The sequence below is a fragment of the Delphinapterus leucas genome, chromosome 4 (genome assembly GCF_059928025.1).
Source record: "Delphinapterus leucas isolate spDelLeu-1000000601 "Yukka" chromosome 4, BTC_Dleu_Yukka2, whole genome shotgun sequence".
NCBI lineage: Eukaryota > Metazoa > Chordata > Mammalia > Artiodactyla > Monodontidae > Delphinapterus > Delphinapterus leucas.
In genome coordinates this window covers 127980417-128004564 of record NC_143132.1, presented here as the reverse complement: position 1 = coordinate 128004564, position 24148 = coordinate 127980417, and the positions used below count along the sequence as shown (strand labels likewise).

The following is a 24148-nucleotide window of genomic DNA, read 5'->3' as shown; positions in this document are numbered from 1 at the left end:
CTGCTATCAGTTTTGTTATATAGTAATCAATTAATGTAAATTAAGAAACTTTATGTATATTAAGAAATTTCTACAATACATATTTAGTTTTGTATGTCATTATTTTCACCAAAATCCCTAGCTAAAATAATATACTTTATAAGGCTATACCAGTAGACATGCAAACATGAATGAACAGTACTTGACAAATTTGTTACAGTGAGCTTAGTTCTAAGAATATCATTAATGACAGAATGACTTTGGGCAAATTCTTTAACTTTGCTGAGCTTCTGTTTTCTTACTTGTAAAATGAAGGGTTTGGTTGTGGTCTTCAACATCCCGTCCAGCACTGAGTCTTTGATTGTTGCCTTTTAACTTGAAACATTTATTAATACTTTAAGACAGTACATTGGATGCTTTTATTTTAATGCTTAAATGTGTTTAGTATACTTATTGTGTGTAATATGCACTAAGATTTATTAGATAATATTGTTTGAATCCTAACAAGTTTTTTTTTGTGACCATTACTTTATTCAGCAGTACACAATACATATCTGAGTGTGTGTTAGGGCACCAACCTACTGGACTGTGAAATGGGCCTAAGCAGTGAATGAGATGAAAAAGGTTCTTACTAGTTTATCCTAAAGCAATAGTTGCTTTTAGACACCTGTATTCTTAGAGAATTATAAAAGTTTAGAGCCGGAAGGTAGAGAACATATCTTGTTCAGTCCCCTCATTTTGCAAATGAAGAAGTTGACACTCAGAGACTCCACTGTCACACAGTTAATGGCCTGTTGGGCACTAGTCCACTACTATCAAAGTTTTTACTAAAATGCTACATAGGATGAACTCATTAGTATGAGTGTTGCAAAAGTACTGTGTTTAATATATGAAGATTACACTGCCTATCTTAATGATAATATCCAGAAGTAGTAATAGATTTTCACTGTGCCAGCTACATCCTCTCATCTGTTCCTCTTTAAGAACTTTGTGAAGTAGTTAGGGTTAGTGATGAAACTGTGGTTGTAATCTAGGTGGAGACTGAGCCTGGATGTTTACCTTTTTTTGTTATGCTCTAACTCAGCTGTTTTCAGACCTGACTGCCCATCAGTGTCACCTGTGAACTTAAAAAGTTCTGATGCCCAGGCTTTACTCCAGAATTTCTGGGGTGGTACCTGGGCACCTGTAGGTTTAAAACATTCCACAGGGTTTGTTAATGGGCAGCTAGGATGGTGAGCCTCTGCTTTTGCCCATTGAACAGACTAGCCATCAACTACCTGAATGTTAGCAACCTGCTGTGCGTGACCATTTAAAGGGTACCAGCGACTTCCCTGGCGGTCCAGTGGTTAAGACTCTGCGCTCCCAATGTAGGGGGCACGGGTTCAATCCCTGATCGGAGGAGATCCTGCATGCCGCGTGGCATGGCAAAACCAAAAACCAAAAAAAGAATAAAGGGTACCAGTAGAAAGTTTGGTGTGATCACAGGGAGGTTTTCAATTGATTATTTTTAAAGGTTTATTTGTTCATTTGATTAGATAGTACAAATACTTGGTACAAAATTCAAAAGGTACATAAGGGTATACATTAAAAAGTTAATTTTTCTCACTTCTTTTATTCCCCTAGCCATTCCCTCTTCAGAAGTAAGCATTACCAATTAATTTCTTTCGTATGCATACAGAGATTATTTAAGCATTTATACTTAAATGTGTGAGTATTACCATCTCTGTCTCACCAATATACATATCATGACAAAATATACACGTTTGCATCTTGCCTTTTTACACTTAATAGTAGCTTGACGATTTTTCATAAATATATGTGTGTATATTAGGGAGGGAGGTAGGGAGGTAGGGGGAACTGCCTCATTTTTTTAACAGCTGCATAAAATTTCATCATCTCTATATACCACAATTTATTTAGCCAGTCCCCTGGACTGGACATTTAGATTATTTCCAGTTTTTGCTATTACAAACATTACTGCAATAAATAATTTTGTAGGTATTTTATTTTTCATATGAATGCATGTGTCTGTAGGATAAATTCCTAGATGTTAAATTGATGAATTGAGTGGTATGTGCATCTTTATGCTCAAAGGACAGTGGCAAATTGCTTTTCATAGAAACTATAACAGTTTATGCTCCCAGCAGCAATATATGAATGCCTGTTTCTTTACACCCCCATAGTGTGTATTTTAAAACTTCTTGATCTTTACTGGTCTGTAAGATGAAAAGGAACACCTAATATTTAGTTTTAATTTGCACTTCTAGATGAGGTTGAGGATTTCTTCATAATTTTTAAAATACATTTATTTATTTTTATTTTTGGCTGTGTTGGGTCTTTGTTGCTGCGCGCGGGCTTTCTCTAGTTGCGGTGAGCGGGGGCTACTCTTTGTTGCGGTGTGCGGGCTGCTTATTGTGGTGGCTTCTCTTGTTGCGGAGCACAGGCTCTAGGCACACGGGCTTCAGTAGTTGTGGCTCACGGGCTCTAGAGAGCAGGCTTAGTAGTTGTGGCGCAGGGGCTTAGTTGCTCCGCGGCATGTGGGATCTTCCCGGACCAGGGCTCGAACACTGTACCCTGCATTGGCAGGCGGATTCTTAACCATTGCACCACCAGGGAAGCCCCTTTCTTCATATTTTTAAGAGCCATTTTTTCCCCCATTTTTTGGTGTTTATTTGGTTTGCCTTTTTCCCTGCTGGATTATCAGTCATCTTACTGATTGGTGGGAATGCTTTATGCAGTAAGGAAGTTAGCTATCTTTTTAGCGGAAAGATTTTTTTAAATTTAGATTCTTTGGCTGATGTCTCTGTTTATTCTTGAGGAGAATTTGGTTATGAGATCCAGTGAGGGCAGTCTTTGTTTCATCTATGTATATAATTTCTGATATTAGAATAGAGATGGAAAAAGAATTGTTTGAGGAAAAGTAAATGAAGACTTAACTATAAACAGGAGCTAAAAGATAAACAATAGATTGGGAGAAGATACTTGCAGCAAATCCTAGAGGAAAAAGAAAACACTTATATAACACTTATACTGTGCCAGGCACTGTTTTAAAGCACTTTAAGTCCAATAAAGATGTTTGAAAAAAAAAAAAGATAAAGCACTTTAAGTATATTAACTAACTTAATCCTCATGGTGACTCTATAAGTACAGTTATTATCCACATTTTTACAGATGAGGAAACTGAGGTGCGGAGGCCTTAGTGTAACTGAGCCTTAGTTTAACTGAGGCTAAACTAAGTAACTTGTCAAGATGAGACAGTTAGTGAGCCGTGGGCAGACTGGCTCTGTTACTCTTAACCTGCTATCTATACTCCTTATTTGTTAGTGTCCAGAGTATATAAAAAGTTCATCCAAATTTTAAAAAGGAAAAGGCCATTAGAAAAATAAAGGATATGAATAGGCATTCCACAGAAAAGAAGATACAAAAGGCCAGTAAACATAAGAAAATACTGGAAAGGTTTAACAAAAATTAATCAGGGAAATACAGATTTTAAAAAGTCATCAGTTTGTGAAAAAAGAAGAGCTCATTGCTTTCAGTATTTGGTGAGGGTTTAGGGAAACAGGTACTTTCTTCACTGTTGCTTGAATTTTAAACTGGAAAGCAGTGTTGGAGAGCATTTTGGCAATATCTGTTAAAAATTTAAGTGTGTATACCCTGTGCATTTCTACTTCTACATATCTGCCCTACAGAAACACACGGTTGCAGAAGCGGTATATACAAACATGTTTAATATTACCTTGTTGGTAAAACAATACAGAGGCAATTTAAGTGTCCATCAGTAGGATGATGGCTAAGTAGTATGTTCATAAACATATTTTATAACACACACACACACACACACCCCATTTACATGCACCTGTGTGGGTGCAACTTCTTTATATCTAGGTGCCACTTTTTTTTAAAATTTTTTAAAAAACTCTGGATCATGATTGAGTCCCATTTTGGCTTCCTGGATGCTGTTATCAGAAATAGTAGCCTTATCCCATATATGGCTAAAAAGAATGAGATATATCTATAGTATGAAAGGAAAGAACTTCAAGAGGTATCGTTGAATAAGAAAGAAGCCAGTTGTTAGGGTGGTATGTATAGTTACATGTGACTTCTGTATATGTATATGGAAAAATGCACAGAAAGATGTTTGAAAAGATAAACAACATTGGTTATGTCAGTGGTGGACAAAGGGAATTGGCCTTATAAAGGTTTACTTTTCTGGAGAGTGTATTTATTTATGAGGTATGTTATCAAAAAATGACTGTTTGTATAAGTGAATTTGATACAATATTTGTCTTATTCTGTGAGAGCCTCTCTTTCTCTAACTGTTGAAGACTATCCTATCTGCAAAAATAAGGGCAACCAAATGTTAGGTTGGGTAACATTTTGAGTGCACATAGAAATAAAGTCAATTTTTCTGTCAATTTTTTGGGTAACTTTTAATTTTGATATAACTTCACACACACAAAACTGTAAGAGTAATACAGTGAATTCTCATATGCTCTGCCTGTTTTCACCCATTGTTTGTATTCAGAAAGTTGACTTTAAAAAAATTCAGTATTTTGTTTCAGAGGAATATAGTAAAAAGAATAATTTTGATCCCTTAAAATATTGTTAACATTTGTGTGAGTGGTACGGAACCTATTCGTTTTGAATTTGGGCAGTTTTATTTTTTTATTTTATTAAATGTTTATTTATTTGGTTGTGCTGGGACTTAGCTGTGGCTCACGGGCTCCTTAATTGCGGCACGTGGCCTTCTTAGTTGTGGCATGCCAACTCTTAGTTGCCGCATGCATGTGGGATCTCGTTCCCTGACCAGGAGTCGAACCCAGGCCCCCTGCATTGGGAGCTCGAAGTCTTAACCACTGTGCCACCAGGGAAGTCCCTAGACAGTTTTATTTTATAAAAAAATTTTCTTGGTAGATGGGGAAAGTGAACTAACATTTATTGAGTATTTACTCTTTTCCAGGTACTCTGTTAGGATACTTTGTAAATTATTTCATTTAATCCAATTTCATGAAGCAGTTTGTTATTAATTCCTATTTTAGCAAAGAAGCAGATGGAAAGGTTATTTGCTCAGGGTTCAAAGGGGGCAGGGGCAGGTATTCAGAAGGTCTTTAAGATGCCAAGGTCCGTGTCCTTTTCTCTACCAAGTTGCCTGTGAGTTGGTATATTGGGAAGAACTGATGAGTACGTTTCTGTTGCCAAGAAGTTAATAATGATCCCTAAATTGGTTATGGTCTAATGTCAATAAAATTAGAATGTTGGAATGCTATAAAAATTTATCTTTGGTACTGTTTTCGGGTTTCACAAAAAATGTTATTCTTCTGTCTACTTGGCTGTGCTCATGTGGGTTTGTGCATGTTAACGGTTCTCTTAGAAAACACACCCTTGCACACACACACCCCCCATATACATGCACCTGTGTGGGTGCTACTTCTTTATATCTAGGTGCCATTTTTTTTTTTTTTGAAAAACTCTGTATCATGACTGAGTCCCATTTTGGCTTCCTGGATGCTGTTATCAGAAATAGTAGCCTTATCCCATATGTGGCCTGTCCATGTAGCCCTTAGTTCTGTCATCACCTGGCTTTGGGCCTTTCATTTGCTTGCCATACTAGTCTCTCTTGGTCAGCTTAGGAGCCTTTAAGTTTCTTGTAGCTGTAGGGACCATTGGCCTATCCTAGGAGAGATTTCTGCCCTATGTGCTTCAGAGTTTGGTTTGCTACTTGAGAAGGGGGCTGTAGGGAGCTTAGGGATCAGCACACGTTCAAAACTGAAACCAGAAGTGGGCAAAGCAAACCACAGGAAGATCCTGCCTGCAACTTGGTGACGTCTCTCTATAACCCATGGAGGTTTCCTGGCAATACCTTGCGAAACTTGCCTTTTCATGTACAGTAGTTTCCTAACTTCTTGCTCTGGCCTAAGCTTCAGTCGGAGGTGATTAATATGATAGCAATATAGATAACTGTATGATAATTATTATGCACATGACTTGTGTAAAACAATTGGCCCCTAACTATGTTCTGTAGACTTTCACACTGAGGAGCTGTATCTTACCTAGTAGGGCATTTTTGAGGAGTTGCCATGGAATTCATGCTTTAACCTTGACTTTATGCCTTGTCAAGAGTTGTACTTTATGTTGTTCAGGTTTTATAACCACAAGACAGTTCTTTGCTCACTGAGTTTAGGCTAACCACCTAAACTATACTGGATTCCTGGAGTCCTTTGCCCACTCAAGTGCTCACTCAGTGCTATTACCTCGTTTATGTTTTACTGGTGATTGCACAGTACCTTATTTCCGTGATGGAGTAGGAGTGCAGTGTTAGTGAAACTTTATTATTCCCTGTTTCTTTAACCTCCAGGTCCCAGGTTGATATCATAGTGCCTGTTCTTCCATAGAACCAGATTTCTGCTAGGAATTATGTAATGTGTTGATTTTTTTTAAGATGACCAGTTGAGTGGGATTATAGAATCTCAGATTATATTTTTAAAGGTAATTTATCATTTATTGGGAGTAAGAAAAGTTGCTTGACAATCTAGTTATCTGATTATGTTAATTTATGCATTGGAAAACCCTACTTACTAGTAGATATTCCAGCAGTCACCATATGCCTATTGGTGTCTCATTCTCTGCCTCAATAGTATCACAAATATAAATGTATAACTTCCCAGTGGTGCTTTCGAGATGACAACTAGACAGCAGAATAACAGCTATGTAACTTTCTTATCTTCAGTGGTTCTTAGGTACCCCCCCCCTTTTTTGTTACTGTACACCTGGGGCAATCCGACATACTCTGAAGAGGGTGAATAGGAAACCTTTTGGAAGGTCATGTGTGATTACGGCAGTTTTTCTCTTCCTTTCTCCATTGAGAACTGTAAAAAATGAACAAGAGAGAGCTCTTCTGTAAGATTTCTTTATAGGAAATATTTATTAGGTATCTAGAAATTGAATGAAAATGTAGCATGTTGAAAACATGATTTTCTGCTACTTTTCTAGTAATCACCTAACCTCTCTGAGCCTCAGCTTCCTTTTGTATAAATTCGTAATGGTAGTTATTCTAATCTTACAGAGTGGTTGTGGGAAGATTGGATGACTTGCTATAGTGCCTGGCACGTTGTAACATAAACAGTAGTGATAATCGGTAAAGTAAATATTCATAGTTTTCTTGATGAACAGCTATTTAATATAAATGTATATCTAGTTCTTGTAGTGTTTATGAGATTAAACTGGCCACAGGTAGCAATATCTAAAAACGTTTGAAATCAGTGTTGCCACGTGCATTTTAAAACATTTCAGGTGTTATCTCTTAAAGCTACGGGAGCCTAGAAGATTAACTAGTTAAGGCGTTGCAAACTCCAGTCTACAGAGACCAGGCATAGTGAAGTTGAAGCCAGGTGGGGATTGTTAGGATTTCGAAAGAGGCTGTCCCTCTACAGTTTCTACTCAGAACCACGTTGCCAGGTCTCTGATTATTAAAGAGAAACCAGAAATATGGATTTATTTATTATTAACTCTCCCAGTTTCTAGATGTTGGCTACATTTTTCCTAACACTATGCAATACAGACAAAATAAATCTCTGGTTAGCTGAACCCCAAATTGTGCCCCCCCATTTGAAACATTTCAAACCCCTCATTTTAGAGATGTGCAGCCCGAGGTATAGAAAGGTCAGGTGTTTGTGCATCTGTTTCCTCTAGTGGAAATGTATTATTTCTTTAATAAAAGTCTCATTAAAAAAAAGTGAGCTTCTCTGGTGTATCTAGTTGTTAAATTACAGATTATCTTTGGTCAGAACCTAATGGCTTGAGTGAAGGGAATTGTGTACAGATGCTAATTTTTAGGAATCTCTAACCAAGGAAGGGCACTACTAGTTACTATTTACTGAGTGATTACTCTGTTCTAGGCATCGTGGTAAGTGCTTGACCTGAGCTAATGGTCACAGTAGTCCTTGAAGCATTATAATTACCTCTTTTTATGCAGGAGGTTGAGACTAGGGACATGCAGATCATTAAGTACAAAACTCACGTTGAAACTCATAGGTGTCTCCAAAATGAATTTGTTTAACTTGCACCAGTACTGTATATGTTTTCAGAATTTTGTGCAACTTTCATCTTACTGCAAAAATTAAAATTAAACATTATACGAAAATTTGAAAGACCTTGTATGTTAACATTACATAGGATTGTCTTGGGACTCCCCTGGCGGTCCAGTGGTTAAGACTCGACACTTTCACTGCAGGGGGCACGGGTTTGAGTTCTGGTCGGGGAACTAAGATCCCGCATACCTCGCAGTGCAGCCAAAAAAAAGAAAAAAAATAAAGAACACATATAGGATTGTCTTTTTGTCTATAATTAGATGGCATAACAGCATTTTACTTTTATTCTAAGCTTGTCAACACTGAAACTGTTATATTTTTAAGCGTATGTTTGATTCATTCTCCTTCACTCCATTTTTTTGTTGTGTGTGTAAATGATAATGTTTGCATAGTTTTATATCTTGCCCCCCATCTAAAGGTCTAATCCTCTGTTTAGGTTGCTATTCCAGTTATTAGAACATCATATCCTGAGTCACTTAGGCCAAATTCTGTGGATTTTCTCTCTGTAGTACCTCTTCCATTTTTCTTTTCCTCGCCTCTTCCCTTTATTCCCTTAGTTTAGGCCCGGTAACTGTTAGTAATTTTCCTGAAGCATAGTTTTGATCACACAGAAACTTTTAGTGACCCTTGTTGCTTCCTGAATAAAGTTAAAACTCCTTAGCTTGGCATTCCAGGTTCTGTTTGATGCCACCTTTCCTTTATAGTCTCATCCTTTCTTATAACCCTTTCATCTCTCTTTACGCTTTAGCCAATTTGTACTATTCACTGCCTCCTTGAAGGTGCTCCTCCTGTTTCCACCTCCCGAACTTGTTCACGTTGTGCCTGCCTTACTCCTGGAATGTTACCCCTCCATTCCCAGTTTCTGTATTTAAAAAAATTACTTGGAAGAAGTTACCGTGAAGATTAAGTGAAATAATATATATGAAGTCCCTAAAAAAATCTATGTGTAATGTATTATTTATTTGATAAATGAATGTAGTGAACTATTATTATGATTTAGCTTTCCTCCCACTCCAAATAATCTTTATCTTCGGATCATCTTGTCCAGGACCCTGGCCCTTTGCAGTTTCTCTTGGGAGTTAATCACGCTGGCGGGTCTGTATTGGCTTTTATTTCTGTGCTTAAGGTATCCTTTGAAATAGATTGGAGATTCTACAAGATCTCTTAGGATAGTTTCAGAAAGGAGTAGCTGTCTGTTCCTCTCAACACTGCTGTGTCCAGAAAGACATTAATAGGAATGGAAAGACTAGGCTGTGGAATTTGATTTCTGTCATTTCACTGTGCCAGCTGTGTAACTGTGAATTTTTTTTTTTTTAGTTTATAAAAGAGAACAGTAATGCTTATGTCACAAGGTTGTTGTACCAACCAAATGAGGTATTTGAGAAAATATTTAGCACTGTCTCGGAGCATGCAACTGCTTGGTAAATATTTATCTTCTTTTCTTACTTGTCCCAGTAGTGTTCCCCTCTCGGACACACAGAAACATGCATACAAACCTATAGATATAAATGCATGCACACAGTCCCCCCAAAACATACACATAAACACATATATGCATACTCACGTTCATGCCCAGAAGCGTAACACTGGACTCTCTACCCAATACCCTGATATTTGGGATTCTAGTCCTAGGTAAAATTTATATGGTAGGCTCTGGACCTGTGACCTTTGCACAGAATCATTGATCTTGTACACAGAGAGTTGACTGTCTTTCTATTTCTGTTAATCTAGGTTATTGGTTTTGATTCCCAATGGTGTTTATCTTCTTGGTTTAAATTGTTTACTTTTTGCCAATGACTAAAAGCTATTTTCTATAAAATAGTTACTTGTCTCCCCTCTTTCTTCAGGTACTTATGCAGAAGTTACCTTCTAGGTGGAGCCTTCCTTGGTTCCCCTCCCTCTGCCATTTCATGTGGTGCCCATTCCTGCTTAAAACTAACATACCATTTTAATTTATTTATCTTATTTATTATCTGTCCATCTGTGTTAGTTCAATGGGGACACAGTTTTCTCTGTTCTTCTCATTAATGTATCCGTGGCGTCTGAGTAGGCACTCAGTAAATGTTTGAATGTGTGCATTTCAGGACTGGTTTGTTTGTTCTCAATATGATATCTCTGTATTAACACTATAAAAATTCTGAAATTTAGTGCTTTTGGTAACTGTATACAGGAGACATTTTCTTTTTAAAACTTTGGAACAGTTGACATGGATAAACTTATATCAAACTTATAAAAAGAAGTTTATATGCAATTTTATAATTCGTGATGTGATATTAGAACCCCTTTTTTTGCCCATGCTGAAGTTATAAACATACACATACTTATACTTATTCAGTAGATATTTCATTAACTGTTATAAGCTAAGCATGATGCTAAGCATTGGTCCTGTCCCTTAAGTTTATATTCAGCAAAGAGACATGTAGCAGTCTCCTTTACTGGTTCCTTCTTAACTCTACTAATGCAAAATGATGGTGGAGAGCTCTGAGGCTCAGTCTTCAAATCTCTTTTCTTTTCTCCACATTTACCTTCCTTGTGATCCTGTATAGTCTTAAGGTTTGAGATATATTATGTACTTGCTAATGATTCTCAAATTTTATCTCTAGCCAGCACTTCTTTGCCCACTTGCATTTGCACTTGGATATCTAATAGGCATCTCAGACTTAACATACTCAATACAAACTCTTGATCCCTCTTTCCCAACAAGAGACTCTTTCCTCTGGAAGTGGCATCTCTGTTCATCCAGCTGCTCTGGCTGAAACCCTTTAAGAAGCGATCCTTGACCCCTTTTCCTCTCACATCCACATGCAAACTATCAAAAATCCTGTTGGCTCTATCTTCAAAATATATGCCCAGCTGACCACTTCTTTCCATGCCAGGACTGCCCCCCTAGTCTCAGTTATCTCTAATCAAAATGATTACAATAGCCTCCTATCTAGTTTCCTGCTTCCACCCTTTTCCTTCTGCAGTGATTCTTTAGAACAAAAGTTAGATCATGCCATTCTTCTGCCCATAATCCTTCAATAGCTTCCCATCTCATTCAGAAAAGCCTAAGACTTTCCATTGGCCTGCAAGACCCTATTTAACCTGTTTCCTCCCCCAATCCTACCTCACCTCTTACTGTTTCCTCACTCTTCCTACTTTGCTTACTGTTTTACAGCCATACTGGCCTCCTTGCTGTTCCTTCAGTGTGCCAAACTATCCTGTCTCAGAGCCTTTGCATATTTTATTGTTTCTGCTAATCCATCTCTTTCCCCAGGTATCTGCGTGACTCACTCCCTCATTGACCTCCTTCAAGTATCTCCTCAAATATCTTCACAGAAAGGCCTTCCTTGATTCCCTGTATAAAATAACATTGCTCTCCTCCCTCTCTACCCTCTGGGCCTGGCACTCCCTCACTGTCTTACCTTACTTTATTTTCTTCCATGGCAATAAATATTATATACTTACTTGTTTAAGAGTTTATGATGCTTGTCCCCACTGTCTCAATTGTATAAAAGTTCCACGTGGGCAGAGACCTAGTTTTGTTCATTGTTATATTCCCAGCATTTAGAAAGGTGTCTGGCATGCCGTCGGCACTTAATAAATATTTGTTGAATGAAATACAAGTGCAATCCGATACAATCCTTAGAGTAGAAGTGCATATAAGATGTAGTAGGGAATAGAGGAAAGGGTGACATGCCTACCTAGGAGTTGAGGGAAGACTTTACAAAGATGGTCTTAAGCAGAGCTTTCAGGAGAAAAAAAATCAGGTGAGAGCATCCCATGCAATGAAGATAGTGTTGAAAATGTACAGGGGCATGAGAGAACACAGTGTTTTCAAGGAACTAAAAGTACAGTACTGCTGGAGCATAATTTGTGGGGGTAAAGATTAAGTAGTAGATGGTGCCAGATTATGAAGGGTTTTTATGCCAGATGAAGGAATTTTAGGTTTTATCCCACAAGGTGGGCAGTGGTAGATATGGAGGAGCCATTGAAGATTTTTGAGCAAGGAGTGATATATATGTTTATGTATTAAAAAAGTAACAGGCAACAGTGTGAAGGAAGGGGATCAAAGCTAAATACAGCATTTTGTTATATACTCTGTATATGAAGTTGCAAGATATGTATGATGCAGAGAAACAATTACTGTCACGTGAATGGGCAGGCGGCTGTTTCATTTTATGGTTGACAAAACCAGTGATGTGTAGTGTGAAGGTGTTCTTGGCCTACTTGCAGTACATCTGTGAGGGAGAAGAAATGCCCTTTAGAGGATTGGTTCATCTCTAAAAATCCATACTTTAGGGGAGAAGATTTTTTTTAAAAATTTGGTTAACAGTTAGGTTGTAAGTCATGTAGACTGAAAAGTTCTTAAAGAGTACCAGTTATGAATTCAACAAGAAATGGTGTTGTTATAGAGTAGAAGATGTTGTGCTTGAAGGCCAGCCTCCTTTCTTCATAGAGGAACGGTTGTTTAGTCAATAATATGCCTCCTGCTCTTGATTCATTGTTGAAGGAAATAGCAACAGTTGTAAATGTAGTCAGAGCTATACTATTTGCTGTAGGGCCAATAATACATGTGTCTTTGTAGAAGTATCTACCTTTGCATATTGAAGTACCCTGGCATGCACAGAATTTTAAAAATCAAGAATAAGCTAAAAACATGTTCTACTTTCATTCAAATGCAAGTAAAAACTGTTTGCATTATTTCAGCTGTCTTGCTCAAGTGTCATATCTTAGCAATATATTGAATGTCTTGAACACATTTTAATCTTTTTACTTTAGAGTCAAAATAGGATGTGTAAATTTAAGGGTAAGATGGAGGTACTCAAATGGTGCACATGGTTTGGATGTTGAGAATTTGGCACTCCCAAATTCATGGAAGCATGATATTGTATTATTGAGCATGTTTTCAAAACCACATCCAAATGCTGCAGTAGGAAATGAAGAAATGTTTTCCAAAGGCAGATACAACCATGCAGAGTTAGGATCCATTTGTCTCCATTTCCCAAGTTGAAGCATTCACCTTTTGAGTGTGCTCTGCTATTCAACTCATTGTCTAATGGAACAGTAAAAGTGGTTGTCAATGAGATACTGCTTTATAATTTCTGAGTCCATATTTGATCCAGATAGCCACATCTAGTTGAAAGACTTACCAAACTCTGATGACCAGTAATGTGAGATGGGACTTTCAAATTTGTTAGAAAAGGTGGAAAGGATAAGAAAAGAAGCTAGTCAGGATTAGGTTACAGAATCAACTCTAGCTAGTGTAAGCAGAAAGAGATTTAATAAAAGATTTTTTTTAAAATAAAAGATTGTAAGTGGCTTACAGAACTGTTAGAAAGACTGAAGAAATAGACTCTAGTCCAACTTTCAAGAATGACATTCAAAAGCCACATTGCATCTGGGCCACGAAGCGATTTACTACCTCTTTTTGGATCAGAAAGGTGCCTGCAAAATTAGGAAGTTGTACCTTTTAGCTGTAGAACCTTGCCACCTCTACCATGATCAGGAATCTTCCACTATTAGGAAACAGCCAACGACAAGCAACCATCTTCATCGGTAAACTGTTGTCACTGCTGCTAGCTCTAGAAGTAGGTTTTATTATTACTTTTTGGCCACACCGTGCAGCTTGTGGGATCTTAGTTCCCCGACAGGGATCGAACCTGTGCCCCCTGCACTGCAAGCATGGAGTCCTAACCACTGGACTGCCAGGGAATTCCCCTGCTGCTGCTGGCCCTAGAGCTAAGGCACACTGGCCACAACCTGTGTGACAGAATGGATGCCTTGTACCCTTCTTCTTGATATCTGTGAAACCTGTTAATGGATACAAGGACTGCAGCCAGAGCTACTGCGGGAAACTTGGACATCTCCATGACAGTACTTGCTAGTAGAAGCAGCATAAATGCAACCTCCCTTCTCTTTTGTCCTCCAAATTTCCAGCGAGTGCATCTAATTAACGGAATTTAAATCACATCCACAACCCTAACTACAAAATAGGCTGGGAAATGTAGTTTTTAGCTTTCTAGTCTCTGCAGTGCAGGAAATCATATGCCAAAGGACATTGTAACAGATGGTGAACACTGACCCACCATATCTGCCACAGATACAGACCCTGATTCTCCTGAAGGCTAGCCATCGTCAAATGCGCTATAGATAAATTGAGAAACATGGCACATAATACCATCAAATAATGTTGAGAAGCTTACAAGTATTTGTATTTTAGTATATTTTTAAAATTGTTTTATAATGACATATTAAAAAAAAATGCCTGAAATTGGTTCTCCACCTATATGATGAATTTAGTGGTCTGTGGATGCCCAGAGTTACCTGACATTTAAAGTGTAGGTAGTGGATGAAAAGCCTGAAAGAGGGAGTTCAAAAAAAAAAATTAGAATGGGTTACCTAAGCTGAGGAAAGGTCAGTGTTATCAAACACTGAAGTGTGATTAAATAAGGTGGGACCAGAAGAACAGTCGCTTGATTTGGTAGCACTTAATATTATTAGTGTCCTTGAAAGTTCTAGTAAAGAAATAGGGTCAGAAGCCAAATTGTAGGTTTAGGCTGTGAGTAGGAGGGGAAGGATTGAAGCAGAGATTATAGAATAAGTTATCTGGAAGCTTGCCTTTTAAGGAGCAGTAGTTTATTGTTTGTTTGGTTTTTGTCCAATGCACTTGCTTATTTATATACAATAATCAACTAGAACTAGTGAGGCCCTATGAAAATATCACCTACAGGACAGGTATAATCTTCTAAAGTTCCTCACTTCTTTGTGTAGCTTAATATAAAGTGTGTGCTATTAAATTAATCTTTCTGCTTAGAGATATATTGAGTACAACGTTATTTTTGTTAATTTTCCAACCATTAGTTACTTTTGATTTTTTTAGAATAAAGTGACAGTTAATTATTTTGATTTATGTTTTTTGTAAAGTGCCAGTTAATTACCACTGTATTTTGGAGTCACAGTTTAAAGTCTTGATAGCTGACTTAATCAACATATATTAGCATGATTGATTGGTGATCTGGCATTGATTAGATGAATTTACTTTTCAGTGTAGTTAGTTTATTTTGAACATTAGTGACAGATATTCAAAGATTATGACAACTGATTTCCTAGGAAGTGATGTTGAGTCCATTTTATATATTATGTAGAACTTGAATTTTAATTATTCTGAGTAAATATCTGATAATGTCAAGTTCATTGGATTCTGCAAAATAACCCCCACTGTCTCCCTCTTAGAAAGGTGGGCGGTGGAATATGTGTACATTTATATAGTGTAGTTTTCTCAGATTGCACTAGTGTGAATGAAAGAGCAACATGTTCAAGGGCAGTGATTTAGTATTTAAGATTCCCTCATTAGATATGGAGCATGTTTATTATGATTTAATTCCAAATTTGTTTATATTCCAGGCCCTATATGGTGACCTAGGTGGATTTTTAGTTAAAAAAAAAAAACAACCCAAACCCTCTGGATTACACGGAGGGGAGACGGCAAAGAAGGAGAGACTTAAAGGAGAAGGTTGAAAGTAATGAAAACAGAATTGCTGGGCAGTGTCCTGGAGTGAGAGGGAGGGAATGGGGTAGAGAGAGCACAGGTAGATGGATGAGCTATAGATAATAGGTAGGGACATTGTAGTCTTTTGAGGAAGAGAAGATGGATGGATACAAATTCAAATATATATTATTTTTCCTTTTAGGAAATGTGAATTTGTAAAGGCCAACCTATATTAGGCAAGTTGGGGGTCATTTAAAAGATTAGATTTCCTTTATTTTGACTTGAGATGCTTATTCTATGACGTGGTAACTTGATTTCTTTTTCCTAATCTCTCAATGACAAACTTAATAACAGTGAGTATCTAACTGGTGCCTTTCCATTGATTTTTCTAATTTTATTTTATTCTACTTTTAGTTTTCGAGAATTCTGTTTTATTCGGTGGACTTACTCAGGACTTAAGCCTGAGAGACAGCCTCTCAGATAGCTCTGAGGGACGGTTCCCTGATTTTTCTAATTTTAATTAAAAAAAATCATTTGTTTATTGAGTTTTTCATAGGTGCTTCTTAAGTTTCTGCTAGACTTCTTTAAAAGATATTGGTTTAAATGGTCTTTAGTTTTATTTATTATTTTTTAAATATTTATTTATTTGGCTGTGCCGAGTCTTAGTTGTGGCATGTGGGTTCTATAGTTGCAGCATGCGGGATCTTTAGTTGCGACATGCGGGATCTAACCCGGGCCCCCTGCATTGGGAGCACGGAGTCTTAACCACTGGGCCACCAGGGAAGTCCCTGGCCTTTAGTTTTAAAGTTGGTAAGCAGAAAGAGACTTGAGTTTATCTAGCCCAGACTTTCGTTAGGAAAACTGTTCTTCAGAGATTTGTCTGAAGTCATTTGTCTACTTAGTAGCAGAGGTAATACAGGAACATTGGTTTCATGATTCTCATGGAAATGCTCTTTCCGTTATGCCAGCTACATTGCTTTCCTAATTTAGTACACTGGTGTCTGATTTCAGCACCCACAGTTTTGTGTGTCCTTTTAGCCAATGAGCATGTCACAAGAACTTCGAAACTAGACTTACTTGATTCTTTAATATTCATTCGGCAAATATTTCTCAGTATTTAATAGTCACTATTTTAGATCTTGGGGCTCAGTAAGTTCTCATGCATTGAAGGAGGAAACCAAGAACTCCCAAAGAATGAGGGAACCAGAAATAAACATTTAGGTAAAAATTAAGAGTTCCAGATAGTTGTAAAGGCTCTGAAGAAAACAGAGACATGGAATATGGTAGCAGGATTATTTACGTTAGATAAATAGTCAGGAAAGGTTTCTGAGGAAGTGACATTTGAGCTGAGACTTGAATGATAGGAGAAGGCAGCCATATGAAGATGTAGGGTTAGAGCATTTCAGGCAGATGCCCTAAGCTTGAACAAGCTTGACATGGTTGATGAATGGAAAGAAGGTGAACACTGCGGAGAGTGGGAGGAGAAGAGGTCAGAGAGGAGAGGACAGTTCAGTAGGGCTGTGTAGACCATGAAAATGGGCATTTAAAAATGGAATTGTATTCTAAGTGAAATGGAATGGCATTGGAGTAGGGGGGTAATTGACTTGAAAAGTATGTTTAAAAGATCATACTCCTTGATGGAGAGTGGATTGTAGGGTGATACTAATGAAGGCAAGGAGAAGTGGTTGCATTTGGGATTTATTTTGGAGTTCTGCTGGATTTACTGATGGACTGGACGTGGGGGTGGGAGGTTTGGGGAGCATGGTGAGAAAACGAGAGGAAGATGGTGGTAGACTGTGGGGAGAGTGGGTTTTAGGGGAGGAAATCAGATGGTTTTTCTGGGACTTGTTAAATTTGAGAAGCCTACTGGATATCCAGGGAGGCAGTTGAGTATTCATATCTAATGTTGAGGAGGAGAAATCAGGCCTGGAAACACTGGGAGGCAGTGTATCTGGGAGGCATCAGCATGAACACCATATACTGAAGGAATTTGCATAGGGAAAGAAGAGAAGGTGGTCCAGAACTGAGCCCTGAAGCATTGCAACATTTAGAGACGTGAGGAGGGAAAGAAGTCAGCAGAGGTCTGTGAGGCAGGAGGAAAGCCAAAACTACTGTGTTGTGGAAGCCAAGAAAAGAGTGAGTTTTAAGGAGGGATGTTAGCATTCACTTATATTAAATAAATAGTGCTGTCAGATCAGGTATGATGAGGACAGAGAAATGCCATTGGGTTTGGCAATATGGAAGGCATTGGTGACCCTAGATAGAGCAGTTTCACTGTTGTCATGGGGTTAAAAGCTGATTGGAGAGGGTCAAAGAATGATTGGAAGGTGAATTAGAGACAATGGCTAGAGATGATTGTTTTTGAGAAGTTTTGCTGTGAAAGGGAGTCTAGAAATGGAATGATATCATGAGGGAAGAGACTGAGTCAAGGGAGTTTTTTTTTTTTCTGTTTGTGCTTTTTTAAAAATTGGGAAATATCAAAGTTTGTTTATGAGTTTACAGGAATGATCCAGTAGAGAGGAAAATTAATGATACAGGAAAGGGGGATTAATTGTGGAGATGTCTTTAGGGTGGTGCTGGTGGGATGGGATGAGGACATAAGTGGGGACATTGCTCTTTTCTAGGATCAGGGATACGGTGGTATAACATGACCTCACACGCCCCTTTACACACAGCTCCTCCCTTCTGTCTCACCACATTCCTTTAGACCAAGTTGATTATCTTTCTTAATTACTAATTTTTTCTTCTGTGCTATATCTTATATGTTCTTTTGGATTTAATGTGTCCCATATAAGACTTAGCATGAGGCAGCTGGTGATCTTTAACACCAGTTTTAATTTTTGTGCCAACAGGTGAAGCGAAAAATTTATTGCCATATCTTGGACCCAACAAAATGAGAGATTGTTTCTGCACCATAAATTTGGACCAGGAAGAAGTTTATCGTACCCAAGTTGTTGAAAAATCTTTAAGGTTTGTAAAAAATTGGTAAATTATCATTCATATGATATATATTGAATAAAAATTTTTCACATTTTCCTGACTGTAATCATCAAGAAGACTTTCTTCATCTGAAACTTTTATTTTCCTTATAGATTCTGAGTTCATTTTTAGAGTTACAGAATCTCAGAGTTTGAAGGAACCTTAATGTTCATTGAGCTGGACTAAATGCCTTACGCTTAGTTCCTCCTGACAATTATTTTTGACAAGTAGTCATATGGCATTTGCTTAATAATGTTCCAGTGACCAAGGAGTTCACTGCCTCCTAAAAGCAGCCTGTTAGGTCTTAGAACTATTCTGACTCTTGAAAAGCTCTTACATTTAATTGATTAATGTCTGGCAAAAGGAGAACCTACCATATGCCAAGAACTTGCTGGGTGCTATTTATTCATACATCCACAAGAACAAGATAGCCACAGTGCTTGCTTTCATGTGGCTTTTCATTGCCTCAAAATATATCTTCCTCTTAATTGTTCCTAATTGTGTCCCTTGGATTTCTGGAGAACAAGTTTAATCCATCATTCACGTGACACTCTTTCAAGTTTTTGAAAACAACTACCAATATACCTCAGTTTTTTCTCTAGGCTAAATTTTGCCCACTCATTTGAACTTTTCTCAAAGTACATCATTATTTTATTTCTCTTGAGAATAAATTACCCCTTAACGTTTATAAAAGTCACTTAACTAAGTAGGGCATTGTAAGGGAATGAACTCTTACGTAGATTTGTCATTTTTTGGAAGTGTAATAGCACTGCGAGAGTATCATAGTAAATTATAATCCATAAAATTGAGATGTGCCACCTCTTCCCTGTAACAGTGTTTGTGGATATAATTCTAGTGCAGAGCTGTACTGGAAGGCTGCAGTCTTGTTCAGAGACAAGACTTAAAATAAGGGAATGAAGAGTTGTTGGAATGAACGTATGGTGGATGAAATATTTAGTAATCCAAGGAGATTTGAAGTAGTATACTTCACATCTTTAAATCGTAAATCACCTATCCCTGTTGTATTAGAATTTGTTTTTATTTATATAAATGATGAAACTGAGTCACCAAAAGCCTGAATAATTTGTGCATGTAATAAAGGAAGTTAGAAGCAAAACTGGGATAGGGACCTGAAACTATTTAAATCTCAATTTGTTATTTAATGTATGTTGATTCCGTATCAAACAAAAATCAGCTATATACAAAACTAGTAATTTTCAATAAATTGAATATTTGTGGTAGTTTCTAGTACGTAATATAGCTTTGTAAATGAATAACTAAAATAAGCTTACTATTTTTCCAGAACTCTTGCCTGCCTTTCCAGATATTTGTGTGGGGGAAATGATAAAACCAAGTATTTTTATCCATCTTAAATTATTATGCTAGATGCATAGCAACTTGGAAGATATTTTAAGGCTAGCAGTGGTTACCTTAGGTCATTTCAGTATAATTAGACTACATGTTTCTTGGATTCTAGGTGCCTCCTAGCGTTCTTCCTTGTGGAATAGGGTGAAAGAATTTGTAGTATAAACCCTTGCTCACCTTGCTTTCATTTCAGTGTTTTCTACCCTAGTGAATGTTGTGATAAGCTGTTAAGTCAAAAGTCAGTAGATATCATTTAGATCTTTTATGGGTTCTGAATATTATAGTTTTTATAGGTAGTCTGGATATAGAATTTTTCATGGCAGGTAAGTAGGAGTCACATATGGAATCCATAGCTCCTAAATCTCTAGCTCAAATCCTTTTAAGAAGTAGGTGGTCTATAAACAAATTGAGTAGCAACACTTCTTGTACCTAGTGCTTCTCTTCCCCACACCAGGAATTTCCTTAGGAGTGATATGCAGGATTATAGGTCAGTGATAACAGTAGAGTATTGCTTTATAAAAACTATATGTCTAGTTATTGCTTCTAACCAACGTTGTTGAAAACTTTTTTTTCAAATGGATTGATTAATTAATTAATTTATAAAATAAAGATGTGGGCGCCCAGATGTGGGGATTAGATTGTTGAGATTGTGATGATACAGTGATATAGATGACTTAGTGAATAATTCTCATCTTGTTCTTATTTGACTTTAGAATGTGTTTTAAAAATAATATTTGAGTGTGGATGTGTAATATATAAAGGAAATTTTCAATTGTATATAAAATGATGCAAAGGAGAAAAATACCTAAACCTGTCTTTGCCTAATAGTTGTTTTTGTGTTGATTGCTATATTGAGACTAATTAGAAAGACTATTTTGACAGACCACCTTTTAAGTTTATTTTCGTTACGTTTGAAGTGAAAAATATATTGACAAAAGTTGACCGGGTATTATAACAACTAAAAAGCTAAGTCAACTGTTTTCTGGACAGGGTCAGAAATGACTTCTTTAAGAGTCATTTACTTTGCATTTTAGCTTCTCTTTAAGTTGTGACATCCTGAAGAGATTGCATTTTATGGTGACATTTTTAAAGTACCTTTTGTTCTTTAAACATTCTCAGGAAAGAGGTACTCTTGACAAAAGATGTTAACTAGAATTTCAGAAATTCATGTCTTCATAGGAGAATTTAAATATCAAAAGAGCATTCTTAAAATGAACTTAGAAAAATAAGCTGTTTCATAGGAGAAACTCTTAGCAACTTGGGGGTAGACAAAGATTTCTTTACTTAGGATGCCAAAAGCACCAATCATAAAAGAGGAAAACTGATAAACTGGATTTTATCAAAATCAGAGCCTTCTGCTCTTTGACACTGTCGAGAAAATGAAATGGCAAGCCACACCTAGGAGAAAATATTCTGACAAAGGACTTGCATCCAGAATTTATTAAAGCAAACAAACAAACAGACCAAAAACCCAGTAAGAAGACAGACAAACCTTTTAAAATATGTGGAGGAAACTCAAACAAATCGTTCCTAAAATAAGATATACAAATGGGCAACAAGCACAGGAGAAGATATTCAGCATCGTTAGTCATCAGGGAAATGCAGTTTAAAACCACTTCTGTCACTACACATTCTTGAACATAATGTGTCACGATAGATATCAGATCACTGGTTCCCGTGACAGTATGGAGTGAGTCATTGCACAGGGGAACTTTGTTCTTTATCTTGATTGGGGTAGAGATTACACGGGTATATACATTTATCACGTCACATTCACTAGAATAGCTATTTTTTTTCAAAACAACTTTTTATTGAAGTATAGTTGATTTATAATGTTGTAGAGTAGCTAATTTTAAAAAGGCTTTCAGTAGCAAAAGTTAACAATGACGTGGAGCCGCTGGAGCTCTTATCCCTCGCTCGTAGGTGTGCAAGATAGCACAGCCGCACTGGAGACAGTTTGACAGCTTCTCATAAATTAAAAGTTCACCTACCTTTTAACTCAGCAATTCTATTTTTAGTTACCTGTCCAAAAGAACTGAACACATAAAAGAGCTTTGTATAAAAATATTCATAGCTGCCTTATTTTTAATAGCCCAAACTGGAAACAACTCAAATGCCATCACTAGGAGCATGGATTGTGGAATATTCATAAATGGAATATTACCCAGCACTTAAAACAAATGAACTAATGATATACACAGCAAGATGGAACAGATATCATAGACGTTAAGCTGAGTGAAAGAAGCTGGACACAAGTGTACATACTATTTGATTCCATTTATATGAAATCCTACACCAGATCTTTAGGGCTAGAAATCAGATCACTGGTTGCCTGTGACAGGTATGATGGAGTAACTGCAGAGAAACAAGAGGGAACTTTGTGGGGAGTTGCAATGTTACTATATCTTGATTGGGATGGACACGCTACAGGTTTATAAATTAATCAAGTCATTAACCTCTGTACTTTAAATTAGATTTTATTTTATGTAGTTTATACCTCAGTAAAGTTGATTAAAAATAACCTATTTTAATTTTTTAAAGTATGTTTTAAAATAACATTTTACGTAGCACTATTCATTTTAGGTGTTATGTATTATTGTGATTTACATATTTTTGAGATGATGATGGTGTGAATGACACTGTCCTCAGCTCTCATTTGTGTCCACTTTAGGTGAGCATGACCCCAGGCAGTTACTGGATCTTCTGTCCACAGGACTCCAGGAAATCTGTTTGTTCAGAGCCCAGCCTGGCAATCGAGGTCCTTTCAGAGTTCAGCTTGGTTTGTACAGGGTTTAGCTGAAACTTAGCATAGAGAATTATTTTGGAACTCTTGAAGCTTTTCTTTATGGTGTTTAATCTGTAATTTTAATTTATTTTATTGAAAATATTATAGGAGGACACTGCTGAATTTAAATTTAATGAGCTTTCCCCCTTTTCTCTTTAGCCCGTTTTTCAGTGAAGAATTTTACTTTGAGATTCCAAGAACTTTCCAGTATTTGTCTTTCTATGTTTATGATAAGAATGTTTTACAAAGAGACCTTCGTATAGGTATGTACTCTTCATAATTGTCTTTTAATCACAACATTCATGTTTATATTCATTCTTTCTCTAAGTATAAAGTGTTGAAAACAACAGAATTATATATTCTCAACTTTCTAATCCTTTCCTGTAGACTTCATGTTCATTTGTGGATCTGATTTTTAATTTGAATGCTCAGCTTGGGTGACACTTCCTCAGGGAAGTGACATAACCAATCTCCCACTAGTCATGGTACCATATGTTTCCATAGTACCTGGTGGGTCCCTTTCTGTAGTATTCATTATAGTTGTTCATCAGTTTGTTTGTTTTTCAGGTGTATCAGAGTCTATTTGTCTACTTCTTTTATGTTATTAGTAAAGCTTGATCCTGGGTAGAACTCTGATTTATATGAATCTGATTTGACAAATCAGTTTGTTGTTTAATGTCTAGGTGCTCTAGTTGAATATATATGATATTTATGAAGGCAGAGACTGTCACTGCCCGAGTGCCTTATATTTAGTAAATGCTCTGTAAATATTGTTGAATGGTTCAAAGAATGTTTTTTACAAAGATCACAGTATTTGATCCCCACCAAAGAACATCTGTTTTTGAAGTTTTTCTAATAGAAGTAATAATTCGGTTTAATCTAGTCATATTCTTCTCTCTGGCTATATTGGTGACCTGTAACTGTTTCTTAAGTAATTGTCTGAGGTATGATCTGTAGGCATCGACTAGGACAGAACTAACTGGCCACATATTGTCACGTTCATGGCCTTTGCACTACTATCTTTGAATAACAGGTAGAGGTCTGTAATTTACACGCATTACTCTCCCTTTTTAGTGTCCTGAATTTCATCATCTCCATCTCTCCTTTCCCATTTGAAACATGCTCATCTCCTACAGTTCAAATGATTACGCTTTATTTGGCTTTGACCTCTTAACTACCGTCTAAATTGTTTCTGCTTTTGCTATTGAATTCCTTAACAAATGGTCTATATCCTTCTGCTTCCTACTTATTTCTTTTTAAATCGCTGTAATCTGACTGCATTTTTCTGACAAACTTGTTTTTGAAGTTTGCCAAAAATCATTTTAGAGCAGATAAAATAACCTTTTAAAAACAATAATACTTTCTCTTAATTGTAAAATTATTACATGTTCTAAGGGATTGGTAATGACTGCATAAGAACAGTTATAGTTAATAATTTGTGTATTTCTTCCCATTCTTTATTTCACACATTTATATTATTAC

The 24148-nt window shown here is 36.8% G+C and overlaps 1 protein-coding gene across 4 annotated transcripts in view; it reads left to right on the top strand.

Moving 5' to 3' along the window:
* Positions 1 to 24148, top strand: part of RASA2 (RAS p21 protein activator 2) — a 117587-nt gene that overhangs the window by 5231 nt on the left and 88208 nt on the right. For 3 of the 4 annotated variants that reach the window (XM_089911061.1, XM_022582642.2, XM_022582641.2), the window contains exons 2-3: positions 18390 to 18507; positions 22826 to 22929. In XM_089911061.1, coding sequence (XP_089767187.1) covers positions 18390 to 18507; positions 22826 to 22929 — 222 coding nt within the window. Of the gene's footprint in view, positions 1 to 18389; positions 18508 to 22552; positions 22930 to 24148 lie in introns of those variants that run through there. The other variant, XM_089911063.1, reaches the window with a different exon arrangement.